Source organism: Oryza sativa, chromosome 4, assembly GCF_034140825.1.
Source record: "Oryza sativa Japonica Group chromosome 4, ASM3414082v1".
Taxonomy (NCBI): domain Eukaryota; kingdom Viridiplantae; phylum Streptophyta; class Magnoliopsida; order Poales; family Poaceae; genus Oryza; species Oryza sativa.
The window spans coordinates 19,930,549-19,948,271 of record NC_089038.1 but is presented as its reverse complement, the minus strand read 5'-3'; the positions used below and the strand labels follow the sequence as shown (position 1 = coordinate 19,948,271).

General features: G+C 40.6%; 1 protein-coding gene across 2 annotated transcripts; it reads right to left on the bottom strand.

Annotated features, from left to right (window-relative positions):
• Positions 1 to 4,025: 4,025 nt before the first annotated feature.
• On the bottom strand, positions 4,026 to 16,624 carry LOC107277161 (protein LAX PANICLE 2-like). 2 transcript variants are annotated; one of them, XM_066309138.1, is made up of 5 exons: positions 15,495 to 16,624; positions 15,079 to 15,129; positions 14,784 to 14,856; positions 4,684 to 4,835; positions 4,026 to 4,514 (listed from the first exon to the last, which is right to left on the bottom strand). In XM_066309138.1, exons 1-5 carry the CDS (start codon positions 16,382 to 16,384, stop codon positions 4,499 to 4,501), a joined length of 1,182 nt encoding a protein of 393 aa, XP_066165235.1. In that variant the 5' UTR covers positions 16,385 to 16,624; the 3' UTR covers positions 4,026 to 4,498. The 2 variants fall into 2 exon arrangements, with proteins under 2 accessions (XP_066165235.1, NP_001412634.1); NM_001425705.1 differs by having other exon boundaries at positions 4,040 to 4,835; positions 15,495 to 16,499.
• Between the last annotated feature and the right edge of the window lie 1,099 nt (positions 16,625 to 17,723).

Below are 17,723 nucleotides of genomic sequence, written 5' to 3'. Positions count from 1 at the left end.
GATTTTTACCCTTAAAATTATCAATTTTTTTTCACTTTTTTGTTACGGTTAAAATATAATGAATTTGAATATGAGACTTTTTAGATATGTGAAATACTATTATGAGTAAATGTCCAATTTTTTTTTTACAATTTTTTATGACATTTGCTAGTTGGTGTGCACGGAGTGTGCACAGGAAGCTTGTGTGCAAATATAATAAGGTTAGAAGTATAAATTGATCAAATATGCATCATAATATATTAATAAGATATGTATTTTGGTAAATAAAATCTTTACACATAGGTATATATGCATTGGGCTAGATTTTTTGAGTGGTACCGGGACCACCCCTAGATCCGCTTATGTCTGTTTATAATCTCTTGGTTTAATAAAAGGCATGAGTTCTTAAAAAAAAAGAACCCGCTTTAGAAAACCAAATAAAAATGAAAACGAAAAGAACAAGAATCAGTACGCAAGCAGCAGGTAGCATCCTAAGCAACATATAGAAGTGAAGAATGATGGAAGATGGTGAAGATATTCCTTCATTTTCTAACATGAAAGGTGTTCCTCCCTGGTAGTAGTAGCTTATATATTTTCGCCTTTTCAAAGTTCAGAAACTTTCTAGTCAGACAGAGACTATTGCTCTATGAAGCCGTCATGTCTGGGAACAGAATTCCTGCATGCTAAAGCTTGTACAATGTGGAGTCGATTTCAGCGCTCTATTACCATGTGGATGATTGCAGATGGCATAGCATCTCTTCAACAATTTTGGGTGTTAATGTGTCAACTTTCCCCTGCAATATGTGACACCGTGATTGATGATGGCCTCTGCATTTTTTTCCTGCTTTCAGTTTCTGTCACCTGCTGATGCACAGTTTCAGGTGATTTTAATTAGCATGGATTATCCCTTAACAAGGTACTTATAACTCCAGTTCATAAACATGCAAAGAAGGCCCCACTGAAAAACTGAGATGCCATTGTCAATAAAAGAGTCTTTTGTGAAGTGAAAAGAGTGGCATGATTTTTTTTTTCTGATTTCTTGCATCAGATGTACATATTGACAAGAAGAAATTGTTATGTTTATTCAGTCAGGGTCAAGTTCAGAAGTTGATGCTGGAGTGCAAAATGGCAATTCTTCCAATTCAAGTGCTTTCAGAGCCTTTAAGGTTCTCCAGCCTTAAAGCAATCAGATGATCATGACGATGATGATATATCCACACAATTTATGCTTGCAGCCTTGCACAATATGCTCTTGCCCCATTGCATGGATTCCAATCAAGATAGTGAGCTTCTGAATCATCCTTGTCCTCCTTAATATAATGATGATGCAGGGATCTCCTGTGTGTTTAAGGAAAAAAAAGCATAAATTTCACAAAACTACAAATACTATGATCAAATTATCACAAAACTACACATTTAACACTAAATTTATCACAAAACTACACATTTAAGATGAAGTGTCACAAAACTACATGTTTAGTAACTAAACTGTCACAAAACTACTGGTTTAGAACCAATTTAGTCACAAAGCAATAATGTATATAGCTCCAACGTAACAATGGTGCCATGGATTTAAACTCCAAAAGTTGTAGTTTTGTGATAACTTCAATATTAAATATGCATTTTTATGATACTTAACCTTAAATCTGTAGTTTTATGATACATTGGTACTAAATCTGTAGTTTTGTGATACAACGCCTTAAATATATAGTTTTGTGACAATTTAGTCAAAATACCTGTAATTTTGTGAAATTTACTTAAAAAAAAAGAACTTCTAATCATCTCCTTCTTCAAATAGTACATGATTCTGACCAGTCATGGATAGCATTTGATTGCTTTCGAGCTGCCGCGCCACCTGAAATCAGAAGCTTCAATGCAACCATGAGTTGAAATGTCTGGCTACAGTGGCTTAAACAGCTATGTTTTATGAGCATTTGCTAAATTCAGAATTAGAATTTGAGCTTCTGCGTTCGACACGTGCCCTTCCTTTTTTCCTCTTGAATTCCTATTGGTTGTAACAGGCGAACTGATGGTCTCTGTCTATGATAATCAGTCTGAACTAAACCTGTTTGTTGCCCCATGCACATTATCAGAGCTCTCTTTCAAGCAGGTGCTCCGATCAGTTGGCACATTTGTCATGTGCTGATTTTGATCATGCAAGGAGGAATCTTTCTTCATGCATTTGTTGCACCTGAAGCCAATTGGGTTTTTTGCTGTCCCCTGGCATAATTAGTAGTTATATTTGTATATGATTTTCTGTAACTTCATGGCCATTTCCTGAACCTGAAGAGCACCGAACAATATGGACATGGACTGACCACTTGCCGGCCGCACAATGACGCTGCCGTTGCATCTAAGGAGAGGAAGCTTCAGAAAATAAAATCCATGGTGCCCAACTTGCAGTTGTAGGAATCCACCGTACCATGATGTCAGTCTCACCTGTGCTGATGCCAAATGCGGCACACCAAGGGTGAGGTCTCACGACTCGCGATACTGATTTCAATATTGAGTTGCGTACACCAACCAGTTCGCTCCGAAAAAGCTTAAGCTGATGAGGAAAAGAAGCGCGATGTACTTCAAAATTCAGAAAACAGCAACTGAGATGACAAAAAGAGCATGAATGTGTGCAGGTATACTTAGTTGACTCACGGTACTGATTTCAATATCGAGTTGCGTACACCAGCCAGATCGCTCCGAAAAAGCTTAAGCTGACGAGGAAAAGAAGGGCGATGTACTTCAAAATTCAGAAAACAGCAAATGAGATGACAAAAAGAGCATGAATGTGTGCTGGTATACTTAGTTTTAAAGGTCACTTTTTATTTCTCACCTCTGTCCTACAAATCCTCACCAGACTTTATACAACAAGAATATCCCCATCATCAGACATTTGTTCTAAGTGAGTGTTTGTCAGTGAGCAATAGAGACTTAAAACTGCAGGCCTGCAAAAAAAAAGGGGGGAAGAGCTAGCGGTAGCACACATTAACAGCTGCAGCATTGTTATCATTATCTAGTGGAACAGTACTGGAATCTCTGGTTGTTCAGGTGTTCTTGTCAAGGCCACACCACAAGCACCCCTGATGATAAAAATCTCTGGTTAAACCTATTCAATCCAAAGCTTGTCAGGAAGCCTCAGTGCACTGAACTGAATTTGCCTGATCCTGCACTAGATAATGATAACAATGCTCCTGGGGAGCTCAGTTTGAGCTCAGGGGAGGGCTTAATCTATGCTTAGTTTGCCTAACTCTGCACTGAACTGAACACTTGTCTTTCTTGTGCAGAAGAATAGTGTGTGTTGGACTGTCCCTTTGCGTGTATCTATTCCTCTGAAGTTGCTTGACCTCATCTCTGCATCACACTTGTCTCAACTCCTACTGCTGATGGTGACCTGCTACTGGCGCTGGCATCTGGGGATCGGAGTGAGTGAGTGCACTTCGTTTCTCAGAGGTATTTGGTCACACATTGGCATCCTCATGAGTAGCTTTCAAATCCGATTATTTTACCTTTCCCATTGGTGCTAATGTTAATGTTTTCCCACTTTTGCTGTAAGCCTGTAACTGGCTATACGAAACTTCGCGCTGTCTTGCGCGGGTCGTTTCGAGAAAAGGTAACTGGTTATAGAATTTTTACTTCTTGTCGTGATCCGACCGTTTCCAAAGGCGAAAACGGGCGCTTCTCGTCCTCGCTCCTGTTTCGTCAAAAGCAACATAAGGTTTGTAAATTTGTTTTTTTTCAGAGATTTTAGTTGTACTTGATGTGATGTGGATGTGTGTTATTTTTTTTTATCCCACTTCTTTTGTTACATGGATGCATGTTAGAATGGAAATTTTGGTAGTTTCCTGCAGGATGAACCTGAAGGACCTTTAATAAGGTTTTATCAGTTTACAATGGAATTGCTTTAAGTTTTGCACTGTGAATAAAAAGTAAAGCAACTGACAAAAATCTCTGAATTGATGGATAGATAAGACGCTTCAAATTGAGTAAAGCAACTGAACTGTTGTGGCCACAAAACCACTCAACAAAATTCAAGAAGTTTCAGGGTTAAGTCATGAACAAATAAAATGCTCAGTAAAAGGGGGCCAAATTTGCTCCCTGAAGATGTTTAGTAAGGGGGGAACATTGGCTGCTTCCAACAACAAAGAACAGAAGCAAGCAGCAGACAATAAAATGTCAACTAACAGCCGGAATCTGAAATTAAAATTAGTAAATCAGATGAACTGAAGGGCCAAAATGGCTTGGAAGTGCACCCTCACAAATTTGATCTAAGTCCTGTCAGGCAACTTCCAAGCTGTTTTCTCCCACAATTTTCACTGAGAGAAAACAAGCCGGTATACAAAAGGGGTGGACTACGAAAACACATCCTCCGGTGCGCCGATGAATTTACCGCGCAAATTGTTGTCAGGGGGAAGAACTTTTTTTTTTTCAAAAAAAAAAAATTCCATCCCACACCTTCTCTTCAATTGTTCATCATCATCGGATCAGCAGCAACGCGCGAAAAGCCCCGAGGCGGTCGGGAAATTTCTCATCCGTCATTCCACCTACATTTTGCCGGCCACCGCCATCGTCACCGCGGTACCGGCAAAAGTTGTTAGAAGAGAGGGGGGGGAGTAGAATCTACATTTTTTTTTGTTGTTGTGAGAGTGTTGGGTCATTGATCAGAGAGGGAGCTAGGAAGAAGGAGCTGTCTACTAGGGCCTTCTGCCATACTGCAAAACCATGATGTGCTGGTGGTGGTCAGCGGTTGGTATGTCCGGCGCGGCCGACGGCGACACGGCGTCTCTCCGGCACCAGATGCTGTCACGGACATGCTGCAATGTCAGGATCGGGAGGAGCTGTCTCCCTCTGCATGTTATCTCCACCTGCACACATCGCACATTTCTGAATTTTTCAGTTGTTCAGTTCAGCTCAGCATTTTGTAACCAGGAAACAAAAGCATGTTCAGAGATCAGGCAAAACAATATATGTATATATACTTTGTTCTGAAAGATAAATTGGATGGTTTCTGAATTCAAGATGAATTGGATGGTTTCTGAATTCTGATCAGATCAACAAACAGGCCTTGAACTGATTACAAATTCAAGAACATCAATTATGTTACTGTAAGGTGAGGTGAGGCATGCAAATATGCAAATTGCTTCCGGTGGAGAGTTAGACAGTGATGTGATGGTCTTCTCCTTTTCGGCAACAACAAAGATGAAAGATGAATTGTAAGAAACTAAGCATGTTCAGAGATCAGGCAAAACGATGCACATACTTTCTTCTGAAAGATGAATTGGATGGTTTCTGAATTCTGATGAGATTAACAAACAAGCCTTGAATTTGATTACAAGCTAGTCAAGAATTATGTTACTGTGAGGTGAGGTGAGGAATGCAAAAATGCAATTTGCTTCTGGTGGAGAGTTAGACAGTGATAGATGTGAAGGACTTTCTCCTTTTCGGCAACAACAAACAACATATATTGCAGATCTTCAGTGCAGTACACTGCTGCTGTGGCTGTGTCTAAATGCCTCCTATAAAGTTATACTAGTACCATATATGCATGCACAAAAGATGCACATACACACACGCAGACAAATCCAAGTGATGACTGATGCTGATGCCTGATTCCTTGTGGTGGTTTGCAGTGATGGCATTTCACTAGCTATAGCTATCTTCTCCTCTCACATGACAGATCGATGCCCCAACCAACCAAACCTGCTGCAGGGGATGGTTTAAGGCTAAGCTAAACTATGCTAAACGTGCTTGCAATTACAAAGCACAGATCCATCTGATGAGATGCCATATGCCTATACTATTAATTAATTACTTATTGCCTAATCACTTTGCTATTATTGAATCTATTGCAAATGCATATGCATGTACTGATATAGTACTTCCTCCCATTTCTTTTTTTTAACTAATCACCACCAGCTCAAGTCAATGAGTGTGAGTCACTAAAAACAAGTACTCCTCCCTACCCAGCTTGCTCAAAACAACACCCCTACCATAAACAAACAAACAAGAGAGCTTCACATTTACCAAGCATGATCTAAGAAAAGGATGCTGATTGATTGATTGATGGATTGATTATTCTCCAATTCCTTCCCTAAATTGTCCATGAGTGTATGCATTATGCTTAAGTGAACCCCATGCCCGTGTGAGACGCCACCATTTTGCCGGTGTTGTAGCATCTCTTGGCCGTGCTAGTTCACCAAACATGCCATGGCATGACAACAACTTCTGGCCCTACTCCTGATTATGCATGATTCTTTTCTAGGTGATGGCATTGCATTTGCCACCGACATGATATAGCTCGCTGTAGCACCAACAGTGACAGCAGATCATGGTACACAAAACCTAAAATAGACCTTGTGATGCATATGCTCCCTAAATAAATAGCATTGTTGGCTTAAGCTAGCTAATTAATAACACAAAATCGATCAAGTATGAGATAATTGGCCACAGGGATATCATGGCAAATTAATTTTGCAGCACTACATACAGTAGCTGATTAATTAGTTCAGATGCATGAATAATGGGGCATTATGCTTCACATGTTTGTAGATTGAAGCCTAACCTTTTTGAAGAAGACTGAAGCCTAACCTATTAGCAATGCAACCGACGCCAATTATTTTTCTTTGTGGACAATCTTAGATAGGGCATTATGTTATTTCTTTCCATGTCAACGTCAATATATAGGAGTTCGTACTTGTGGGGAGACTATTTCTTTCTAGGTAATTTTAAATACACACACTCATTTCACCACAGGGTGTTTACTAATTGTGCAATAAGAACTGCATTCAGCATTAAAAGTTCTTTTGTTTCAATTCTACTTCATTTTTTTTTATTTCAAACTAATCTTTCAAAAACATGAACATTTTTTTTTGCCTTCACATGTTTTCTTAACATTCTTTTGACGTCAGTGTATTCTGATGAAAAATACTAATGCCACTTATACTCATTGTATATATATATGCCAAGTTATTTTCTAAAAGAACACCCATATATCAAGAAAGTACTAATCAAAAGCCCATATTAATGACCATATACATACAAACGAAGAGGCAAGGGCCATACCAAAAGACAAATGTATATCAAGCTATTAATAATTTGACGTATATAACACCTAATACTTATTCTATTAGTGGTCCAGTATATCATGGAGGCGAAAAAATAAATACGAGAAATACGACATACCTACTACCTCTACCTGTAGAGAACCCTACGTACATATGACCTTAAGAAAAGATATTTGATTAGTCAAAATATGCTATACATCAATTGCATCAGGCTGTCTCATTCTATACACCGTACCTAATTGGACTAAAAAATCAAAATAAACCATCTACAAGCTCTCTCATGTTAATGAAATAAATGTGTTGAAGGATGGAAGTAGACGAAATCTTGAACTCAACAGTTAACTGTGGATTGAGATGTTTTCGCTACAAGAAAAACTAATGTTGAGACGGCGTTTTTAGAGCTATTTTTTTTGTTTCTCTAAAAAATTAGTAGTTTCATATCCTAGAGGTGTTTCTCAATTAGAAACATTTGAGTAGTACTCCACCTAGCTACAAGCACAATGTTCAAGCTCAACCTGTACAGATAGCATGACAAATTAACTACTTCTGACGACAAACCAATTACTTTATCTCTGTAGAAATTGCCAAACATAAAGCTCATATGCTACTTATGAAATTTAATTCATCAATCTAGCTTGTTTGTTAAATGCTCTAAGCAACTTCAGAACCTATAAATTGTTTTCATCAGTGTATATATAATATATCATCAAATTGTGATCTTATTTGCACACTGGTAATCTATTATATATTATAGCAGTACACAGACCAAGATGTCATCCTAAGAAATCTGATTTGAATGATTTGCATAAAAAATGTAGTTAATTGATTTTATGTGATGACAAAAGTTGTTCCAAATTTCCGCAAACGGAAACGGTGTTTCCTACAAGAAATTAAGAACTGCAAATTGCAGTGAACAAATGTAGGAAAGTTCCATTCCACATTCTTAACCTTCAAAAACTGCCTTGTTAGTTCAACCTAGCTATAGGACAAGGATCAAAATAATATTAACCCCCTATTGCTAGATCTAACATGATCATGTGGGCATGCATTTTTCTACACAGGTTGCAACCCTCCACCAATCAAAAACAGCCAAACATGAGGAGTTATAAAACCCTAATCATGCACCACACTAACAACAAAACAAAAGCAAAGGGAAGGGAAGAAAATACTATACTAGCACTGACACCAATCCACGAATCTTTAGTCACATCGATCATGCACACATATGTATGCATGACAGTGTATATTTAGACGTGCTCAACACTTTGGCAATGAGCACATAATTATTTAAAGACCATCATCGATCAGCACTATATAGTAGTTAATCTTAAAGATCACATAATCATTAATTCATTATAACCCCCTTCCATTAGGTGCCAATTATACGCATGATCATGCATGCACGCATCACATCCTTACAAACAATTAATTGTTGCACGAAACTGGCTTAATTGGTCACAATTTGGTGGCTCATCATCTGATTATATTCCTTTGAAATGCTGTACTTTTCTCCAGGAGTTGTCTATACGTACCTAAGCTAGTACTGTACTATTTGTTAAGCTAATCTACCTGTCCAGTTTATACATATTCTCCTAGCTACAAATCTCTACATTATTATTATTAATCCGGCCTGTACATGACTGATCCCATGGTACTATCTGGCTACGGCCGGCCAGACGTCCAACGTCCCTTAATTTTTCTCCCAGCGTGCATCAATGTGACTCACGAGCTACTAGCCCCAAAATTGCTTACTGATTACAACTAATTAATACTCGAATATTTTCCAAATTAATAACATGCTATATCCAATATTCCTCTTGGAACATATATATATATACTACTTGCAGATATATACATTTCATCATATCACACAATTAGTGCCCTGGTACTGAAGATGATGGGAAAAGGAGAGGAGACCCAATGGAAGAAGAGGTGTGTATACATGGATGAATTGGATTGATGTGCTAAGTCCCAACCGATCCCCAATAGCCTCCATGGATTAGACTTGGGTGTTAATTACAATACAGTTCACGTTTTGTTGTTTGGGTATTAGCCTTTGGGTAGCAAGTCTACATGCATGCATATGCATGTATGTTACATCACCCTTTGCCCTAGGGAATACTTTTCAATATGTGCAAGACCACAAACAAGTACCCTCCAACCAACACACCCAATTAGGCTTTTCTTTTTAATCTTTTTCTTCTTCTTGTCCTTGATACTATAATACTGGCTAGTGTAATGTGTAATCATGGGCTTTGTACCTCCTCGATTTGGACTTGGTTAATTAGTGGTGATCATGTAGTACTATGGCTAGCTTAATTAGCTGGGGATTAGGAGGAGACGTGCATGCAATAAATGTTGCATTGCATAGCGACTCAGGTGTGCTTAAAAAATTAGGTTTTGTTGCTGCTGCTGCTGCTGCTGCTGCTGGTAGGTTCCTTTGCTGGAATTCCCTCTTAATTCCCATTGACAATTGGTAGGTGCACCAAGTGCATGCTTTTCCTAAACAAATATACTAGTACTAACTAAGAACAAATCAATGCAACTTGTGCATTATATTGCCCCCAAATTTAGCTCCTCTCTCTACAACCAAAAGAGCATGCATATGGTCCCCTTCAGTTCATGCATATGAGAAAGAAAGTACTACTACCAATTTAAAGGGAGAGAATATATATAGATGCATGTACTCCTACACACACTAAAGCTAAATTAGCTAGTATCCATTTCAGTGCCCCCTTCTCTCCACAACCCCATGTTTCAAGGGATCTAAAGTGCATGCAATTGCTCCATTTTTTTATTAAGAAACTAATTAAATGACACGTTTGATCGATCGATCGATCGATTAGAGAGATAATTAAGCTGGCTGGCTACGTCTAGTTCTTGACGCATGCAACAAACGTAGCCCATGCAAGAGGGAAACTCCATGTAGTTGTGTTCCTATTAGTCAGTTGTGGTCCAATTTTGATCTATTCCTTTCCTTTGCTTCTCTTTCATTGTGGTGTCACACTGCACCTTCTCATCAACTTGGCATCGCTCTCTCTCTCAATTTTTTGGATGGCCCCCACTCCCATGCACATTTTCTCTCTCCCTAAAAACCAATCATATATGGGCATAAAACTAGTGTTGCTGTGGAACTTTTTCATTGGCAGCTTACATGGGGGCCACATATATTCCACACAAAGTGCACCACTTAAGGGTTCTAAGATTTGTCATATTTATAAATATCTAACCACACAACCCAATTAAGCTATATATCTAAGTCATCTTAGCTTACTACTAATTAGGTTTTTTTTGCCTTTGATTGGAATGAAATGAAAAATTTTGAGCATCTATCTTAGAAGGTCTCTACATCACATAAGCAGCTAGCTTGGCTTCCAAGGGGTTCACAAGTAAGTGAGGTAAGCTCAACGATAGCATGACGCAGTAAAGCACATCATGGAAGCCTTTACCGTTTGGTCCTTGTACTACAGCCGCCTAATTGGTACGTATATATTCCAATCAAAAATTCAAAAGGCGATAATGTTGCTCAAAGAACCTTTTTCTTCTTTTTTTTTCCTCCAAAAGCGAAAACTGATCGAATCTTCAAGAACATTGTACCAGATCTAACTAAGAGGGCAGAATAATCGTAAGTAGCTAGCTACCTAGCTGAGTGATCGATCTGACCAGATCAAAATACATAGGGACTTGAGTATAATTAGTTCTCGTGGACTTTGATCTGATTCTATTCGTAGTTGAACCTGTTCACGAATTTTATTTCGTTTATTTCTTCTCATATTGTGATGGACCAAATTTGTTGGCATATATATTAGGATCGAAAAATCGTTGACGATCTCGATCTCTGCCACTTACAATTCCCCGTCTTAAAGTTGTCTGTACTGCTGGCTTAGATGCTTGGCTACATTAAGTGCACGACTAGGATGTATATCTAGCAAATGTGGGAAAGGGCATCAAATTAAGAGTATTCAAGCTCTCTCTCTCTACTAGAGACAAACAAGAAAGTACAATTTCATACGAACGCATAAAGCGCAAAGAACCGTTCGGTGATGTGTAGCATATATTAATATCAAAGCCTGAATATATAGATGGAATCTTTTGATTAGCTACGACTTGCCACTAAGCACACACATTAATATACATATCCTAATCAAAGCATGGTTACATTCCATATTCTGTATGCATTTGTTAAATTAATCCACAAGCTAGTAGGTCATGAGAAGCTAGCTAGCTCTTTCACTACTCAAGACTGACACATGTTTCAGCCAGCCTTAGCTAGTTAAAACCATCTCTTTCTAGAGAAGAACCTCCTCAATTATTGTTAAAGTTTCAGGGTAATATAAAATCGGTTGGTAGAGACAAAGTTGACTCAGGAAATATTTATTTGCATGGCATCTTTGCAAAGGGAGAGAACAGATTAATTAATTGATATATGTATGTGCATGCATGGCGTCGGTAAAGCTAGCTAGGTCCATTTCATTAGGAGTGTAGTACTAGATGATAGTTACAAAACTAAAGATGCAATTAAACGTTTGCACTCTCAAGTTGCACGCTCAGCTGATTGATCGTTTCTAGCTAATTCTGATCAGTACTAAATCGTACGTGCACGGCGTTAGTTAGCGGAATAAAAAAACTGCCATGATAGGGGCTGGCCATTGGTACTAAATAGTACAAATCTGAAGCAAAGTTTTTTTTTCTAGATTGTTAAATATTCTTTTTTTTCCTAAAAGCAAACCTCAATATCGATTTTAATTAAGGCAATATTTGTGGGTTTTGTGATTATTTGAAAATTAAACGCATGTGATTTTTAATTCCAAGAATACCCATCAAGTGTTTTATCGAGCACCCGCAAATAAAAAGAACTAAATATTAAGTGTTTCATCCAGGCTTTAAATTTTTTACTTTTGAAAAAAAATGTTCTCATGCGTGTTTACAGGTGGAACCCCTAAAGTTTTCTTACGATTATTTTCAAAACCTTGAAGAATGACAACAAAAATGTGTTTCTACAAACGTTTAACTAGCTATGTGAAAAGTGGCTCGTCTCGGCATCGGTTCAGAAAAAGACAGACCGAAATTTCACCTAAAAATCCTAGCTATTTATAGCCAAGCCATGTCAGCTCCCATTTTGCCTACTCCGAAAGTCTGAACTTAGGGGTAGCATGCAGCAGCTAATTAATATGCTGATCAGCATTTTTCCTATCATATATAACCGGCTGATGCAATCAAATTTCCGTAATACCTACTTTTATTACGAGTGTATTATACTGTGTATTCTAACACATAAAACCGTATAAAAAAGAGGACTAGAATCAGATAGTAGAAAAGGGAGAGGCTGAAATTGGAAATATGCATACTACACAAACTGCTCTTCTATTCTAAACAAAGGCACTTAGGATTCCCTTGGGGATGCAGTGTGGTGGTCAATGCACGTCCTAGGTAAGTATATGGCCATTTCGATCCCCCTATATTTTTGTGTATATATAGCTCTCATCAGTGTGGGATATGCTGTTTGCTTCAGAGGCCTGTGGTTAGCCAGTCAATTCCTATATGATTATATAAAATACGTTACATGATAAATTAATTAGTTTTCTAGCTATGCGTGTGTATACACGTATCACCTAATTATATATAGATATATATTAATTTTACGACCAAAATTACATATACATTGATCGGTTTTTTCATATCAGGCAGAACCCCACTGTGTATTTCAGACTTTTTTTTTTGTTTTGGTGAGGACAGATTTGTGGTATACGAACGTACATGCATGCATGGTATTTCTACCAAGTTTGCATAATATTTTGTAAGACTTGTGTTGTATTGTATTGTATTGTATAGATGTATATACTGCATGCATGTTAATTAGACACCTTGATCAGGTTAGCTGCCCTTTTACATCATTGGGTAGCCATATACTAGTATAGAGTTGCTGGGGTAGTACACTGCTGCAACCCACGTATATTTCTTTTTGTATATATATGCATAAGATTCCATGAGCATGGAACCCATTTTGCATGGGGTATATATTGATGATGGAAATGGGCAGGCAGACTAGCTAGGCGACTGAAAGGTCCATTTGAGAAGAGAATATATGGAAAACATAGATAAGAAAAACAAAGATAGAGTACTCTTTGGGGGGCCATGGGTGTGTGTAGACTATATAGTATATATGGATTTTGTATTTGTGTGTGTGTGTGTGCTAGCTTTGTGTACTCTTGAACAAAAAGAAGCCTATCATTGCAGTTACTGAGAGCAAATGCAGGCTTGCTAGCCAGGCCTATTGAGTGCAAAAGGAAGCAAGATCTCCAAGTCATTATGAAAGGGATCCATCCCCAGTGATGGAGCAAGAAATTTTGTGTGTGTATGTGTTTGTTCATGTGCACACATACATGTGTACATACACACTCTCTCACAGGGAGAGAGAGAGAGAGAGAAAGAGAGGCACATATATACATATACTCAAAAGCCCTACTTGATGCTTCCATATGGTGAGGATGGTGCATAGCTTTCAGTGATGCATGGTAGGTGAAGGAGGGCTTTTTCTAGGGCACCATCTATGTCACTCAAGACTCACACTACTTTACACAAACACAGCCCTCACAAACTAGCTTAGCTAGTACTAGTATAGATCAGTATATAGATTATGCATGTATATATATGCATGCATGCATTCATCTACTCATGTATGTGGCCTTTGTAGTACAAATATACTAAGTATATGTGTGTATAGCCCTGTAGCTATAGCTAGCTGCATGCATGCATTGCATATGCTCTCTTCCATCTGAGGCATCGCAAAGAGGAAGGAAGAAGAAGCTTATAGCTATAGCTATAGCTAAAGGAGAAAAGGCCTTGGCAATGATGAGCTCCTTAGCCATTTCCTGACCCCCTATGTCTTAGCTTCATAGGAAAAGAAAGAACAGAAAGGTGTGTGAGCACTCTAGCTACATCCCCTAAGCTCTAATCTAGTACCATATACATCTCTCTTTTGCAAGAAGAGCCAAGAGGGGAGCAGCAACAGCCTATCCATCACTAGCCAGTGATAACTAACCATCTATCTAACCCCTCTCACTACTCTTGATTTCACTTTCATTGCCCCTCTCTCTCTCTCACTCACTATTGTTTCTCTCTCTCTAGAGGATGGATGGAATGGAATGGAATGGAATGGCATGGATGGAGAAGCTCTTGTCAAGTGGTGAGGGGGGGCTGATGTGCCACCCAAGACACACACCCCTCACCTACAACCACAAGGAAGTGATGAAGAAAGAGGAGGAGGAGGAGGAGGAGCAAAGCTGCTATTGCTATAGCTTAGCTTTGTGTGTTGTCACTCACACACTTAATACTATTTGTACACACATGCTTTAGTATACTTGCAAGGATGAGGTGTGCACACACACACACACATAGTACACATATGTGTATATTTTTGTAGCCCCACATCAGTATGGTACAACTAGTCCCTTTTCTAGCTCTAATGTTCCTTTCATCACCGATGTTGGAAAAAGCAAGCTCTAAGGGGGGAAGAGAAGGGAAAAAAAAACAAACATGCACCATGACCATGGTACTACTACTACTTAGTAAAATAAAAAAGAACACAATGGATAGATAAATAGTAGTAGAGAATTTGTGTAAAGCCACCACAACAACAAAAAGAGATGGGAGAAAAAGGCACAAGCAAGCCACACAAGAGAAAAAAAAACTGCAAATGCTTCAAGAAAGGAGATGGCTAGATTAACTAATTGGGATTAGTGTAAATACCTCTGATTCATCTTCCAATCCAAGCTTGTTAACCAGGTACTTGGTCAGCAACCTTACTGTCACCCTCCCATCCCTGAATTTGAAGATCAGAGACAAAAAGAAGTTAAGCGCATTAAAACCCTTCTAAATGTATTTGTGTGATGTAGAAATTGTATACTGATGCATGCAAAGAAGAAACTGCCTGATAATTCCATGGATTTTGGAGAGGCATTATTGACAAAACACCAGAGAATCCAAATGCAGTATGGGAAATTAATTAAGGTAAGATTAGAAGAGCGTGGTGATAGAATAGTACTTGATCCGTAGGTAGCTCCTTGGAATCTGAGGCAAGAATGGCTCCCTCCCTCTGCAGCACAAATCAAAAATTTTTTTTAAACAATCAAAGAAGAAACCAAAAAAGTAGTCAAATAAATCGACGCCGAAGAATTTTTATATTTTTGTTCAAGGAAGGATTAATTAATAAAGCAATCAATCAAGCAAGCATCGATCGATCGATCAAATTAAGCAAAGCAAATAATATTAATCATCAGAAGATGACGAGGAGGACGCTGCAGCATTCTGCAGGAATTAATCCGACAAGTTACCGAATCGGATTGCGGTAATTTGTGAGAGGATTAAAAGAGAGGAGAGAGAGGTGAAGTGGTAAAAAAAAGAAAAGAACACATGAAATGCTCCTACGTAGGAGTAGGAGGTGCTAGGCGTGGTACTCACTGGAGCGGCGCGGCCTGGAGCACGAACCAGACGCCGGCGGCGGCGGCGACGGCGGACGGCGGGAGGACGACCCTGATCGCGTCGAAGCCCGAGGAGGCGGGCGGCGTCGTCGTCGGCGGCGCGGCGTAGAACGCGCGGTGTTGGTGGGGGAACGGGAGGAGCGGCGGCGGCGCGGCCACGGGGCTCCACGGTGGCAGCCAGGGCGGGGCGGCGCGCAGCATGTGCGTGGGTATCGACGCCTGCGGAATGCCGGGCATGGCGGGGCCGGGGCGGAGGAAGGATCCCGGCGGCGGCATGCCCGGGAGCACCAGCACGTCGTGGTGGTGGTGGCGCGGCGTCGGCGTCGGCGTCGGCGTCGGCGTCGGCGTCGGCGGCTGCGGCGCGGGCGCCGTCGTGGTGGTGGACGGGAAGAGGTCGTGGTCGGAGCCGGCGGAGGCCCCCGGCGATGCCGGGCCGGTGGCGAGGCGGAGCCAGTCCCTGGTGCCGCCGCCTCCGTTGTTGCTGCTGCTCCCGCCGCTGCTGCTGCCGCTCGTCCCGGCGACCTCCTGGTGGTGGTGGTGGTGGTGGTTGTGGTGTCCGTCTCCGCCCAGCTGCAGCTGGAGCCGCTGGTTCCGCGTCGTCGTCGTCGGCGGCGGCAGCGGCTCCCTCTCCTGAATCCGGTGGTGGTCGTCGTCGGCCTCCCGCGGCGGGGGCTGCTTGGGCGGGTCGTGCTGGTGCTGGTGGTGGTTGATGGGCTCCTGCGCCATGTATCTCGTCGGCCCCCGCGGCGTCACGACGCCGTCGTCGTCGTCGTCGCAACGGGCGGTGGCGCCATGCGCGGCGGCGGCGTGGTCGCGGCGGCGGCGGACGAGGTGCGGGTGCGGGTGCGCCAGGCTCCGAGCCGGGACCATCCGGGCTGCGGGCGCCGTCCGCTCATGCCATCCACCCCGCCCACCCCCACCCCCAGCGCTCGCGCTCGCGCCACCCACCCACCCCTCCTCCTCCTCCTCTCACCCTCGTCGACGCCGGCAGGCCGGCCGCGCAAGTCGCCGCCGGCGAGGAGGAGGCACGCGCGCGCGCACGGTGGCGTGAGAGGAAGAAGCTAAAAGAAAAGAGAGAGAAATGGATAGGAAGAGAGAGAGGATGGGCTTCGGAGATCATCAAATAGTTTCGGCGAGCAAGTGGTAGAGAGAGAAAGTGATGAGAGAGAAGTAAAATTTCCTCTACTCTCTCCCTATAGTATTGTTAAAGTCAAACTGTTTTAAATTTAAGTAAGTTATATTTATATTATTAAATTAGTTATATAAAATTAATTATTAAGTATATTTTTATAATAAATTTATTTTGGGCTAAAAATATTACTATTTTTTAATATAAACTTGATTAAACTTGAAATATGTTAAGTTTGACCAAAGTCAAAACATATTACAACCTACCACGGAGGAAAGTATCATTCTCTGTTTTATTTAATTATTTTTTTTGATATTTAACGAAGGGGCCTACGGTGAAAATACGGCGATTAGATAAGGGGCTAGGTGCAAATACGGTCTCCCTGTAGGTGGGGCCAGGGGGTAAAAATGTACTCCCTTCGTTTTTTAATAGATGATGCTGTTGACTTTTTTTCACACGTTTAATCATTCGTTTTATTCAAAAAATTTACGTAATTATAATTTATTTTGTTGTGAGTCGTTTTATCACTCATAGTACTTTAATGTGATTTATATCTTATACATTTGAATAAAATTTTTAATAAGATGAATTGTTAAATATGTGAGAAAAAAGTCAACGGCGTCATCTATTTAAAAAATTGAGGTAGTATGCGTTGGCTTGGAATGATTACCCCAGTGGTGGGGGTGGGGCCCATGCAGTGACCAGGAAAAAATAATAAACCGTGATGACGTGGCGTTGCATGCGTAGTCGGAGTTGGGCTGCGCGGTTGGGCTGCAGCCAAGCCGATCCGGCCCCAAGCCTAGAAAGGTCGTCCGAGTTCCGACCCGAGCCGGCCGGCCTATGCGGCGCGCACAGGTCACCCCTACGACACTTGACACGCCGCCACTTCTACTTACTACTACTCCTAAGTCCTAAGTCCTCCTTCCGTAAAAATAAAAAAAACAATCCAATTTTCAGATTGATACCTAGAATTAGATTTTTTTTAGAGAATTTTTAGGGTGTTTGTATTTTAAAAAGGTAAACATCCAACGCTCCACAATAAAAGGTATACCACTTAAAAGGTATTTAAGAATTGTTATA

Coding starts and splice junctions, on each gene's coding strand:
- LOC107277161 (NM_001425705.1), bottom strand. CDS start 16,384: ATGGTCCCGGCTCGGAGCCTGGCGCACCCGCACCCGCACCTCGTCCGC. Junction 14,857..15,078: donor AGGAGCTACCTACGGATCAA/GTACTATTCTAT, acceptor CTTCAAATTCAG/GGATGGGAGGGTGACAGTAA. Junction 4,836..14,783: donor GATTGGAAGATGAATCAGAG/GTATTTACACTA, acceptor CGATGTGTGCAG/GTGGAGATAACATGCAGAGG.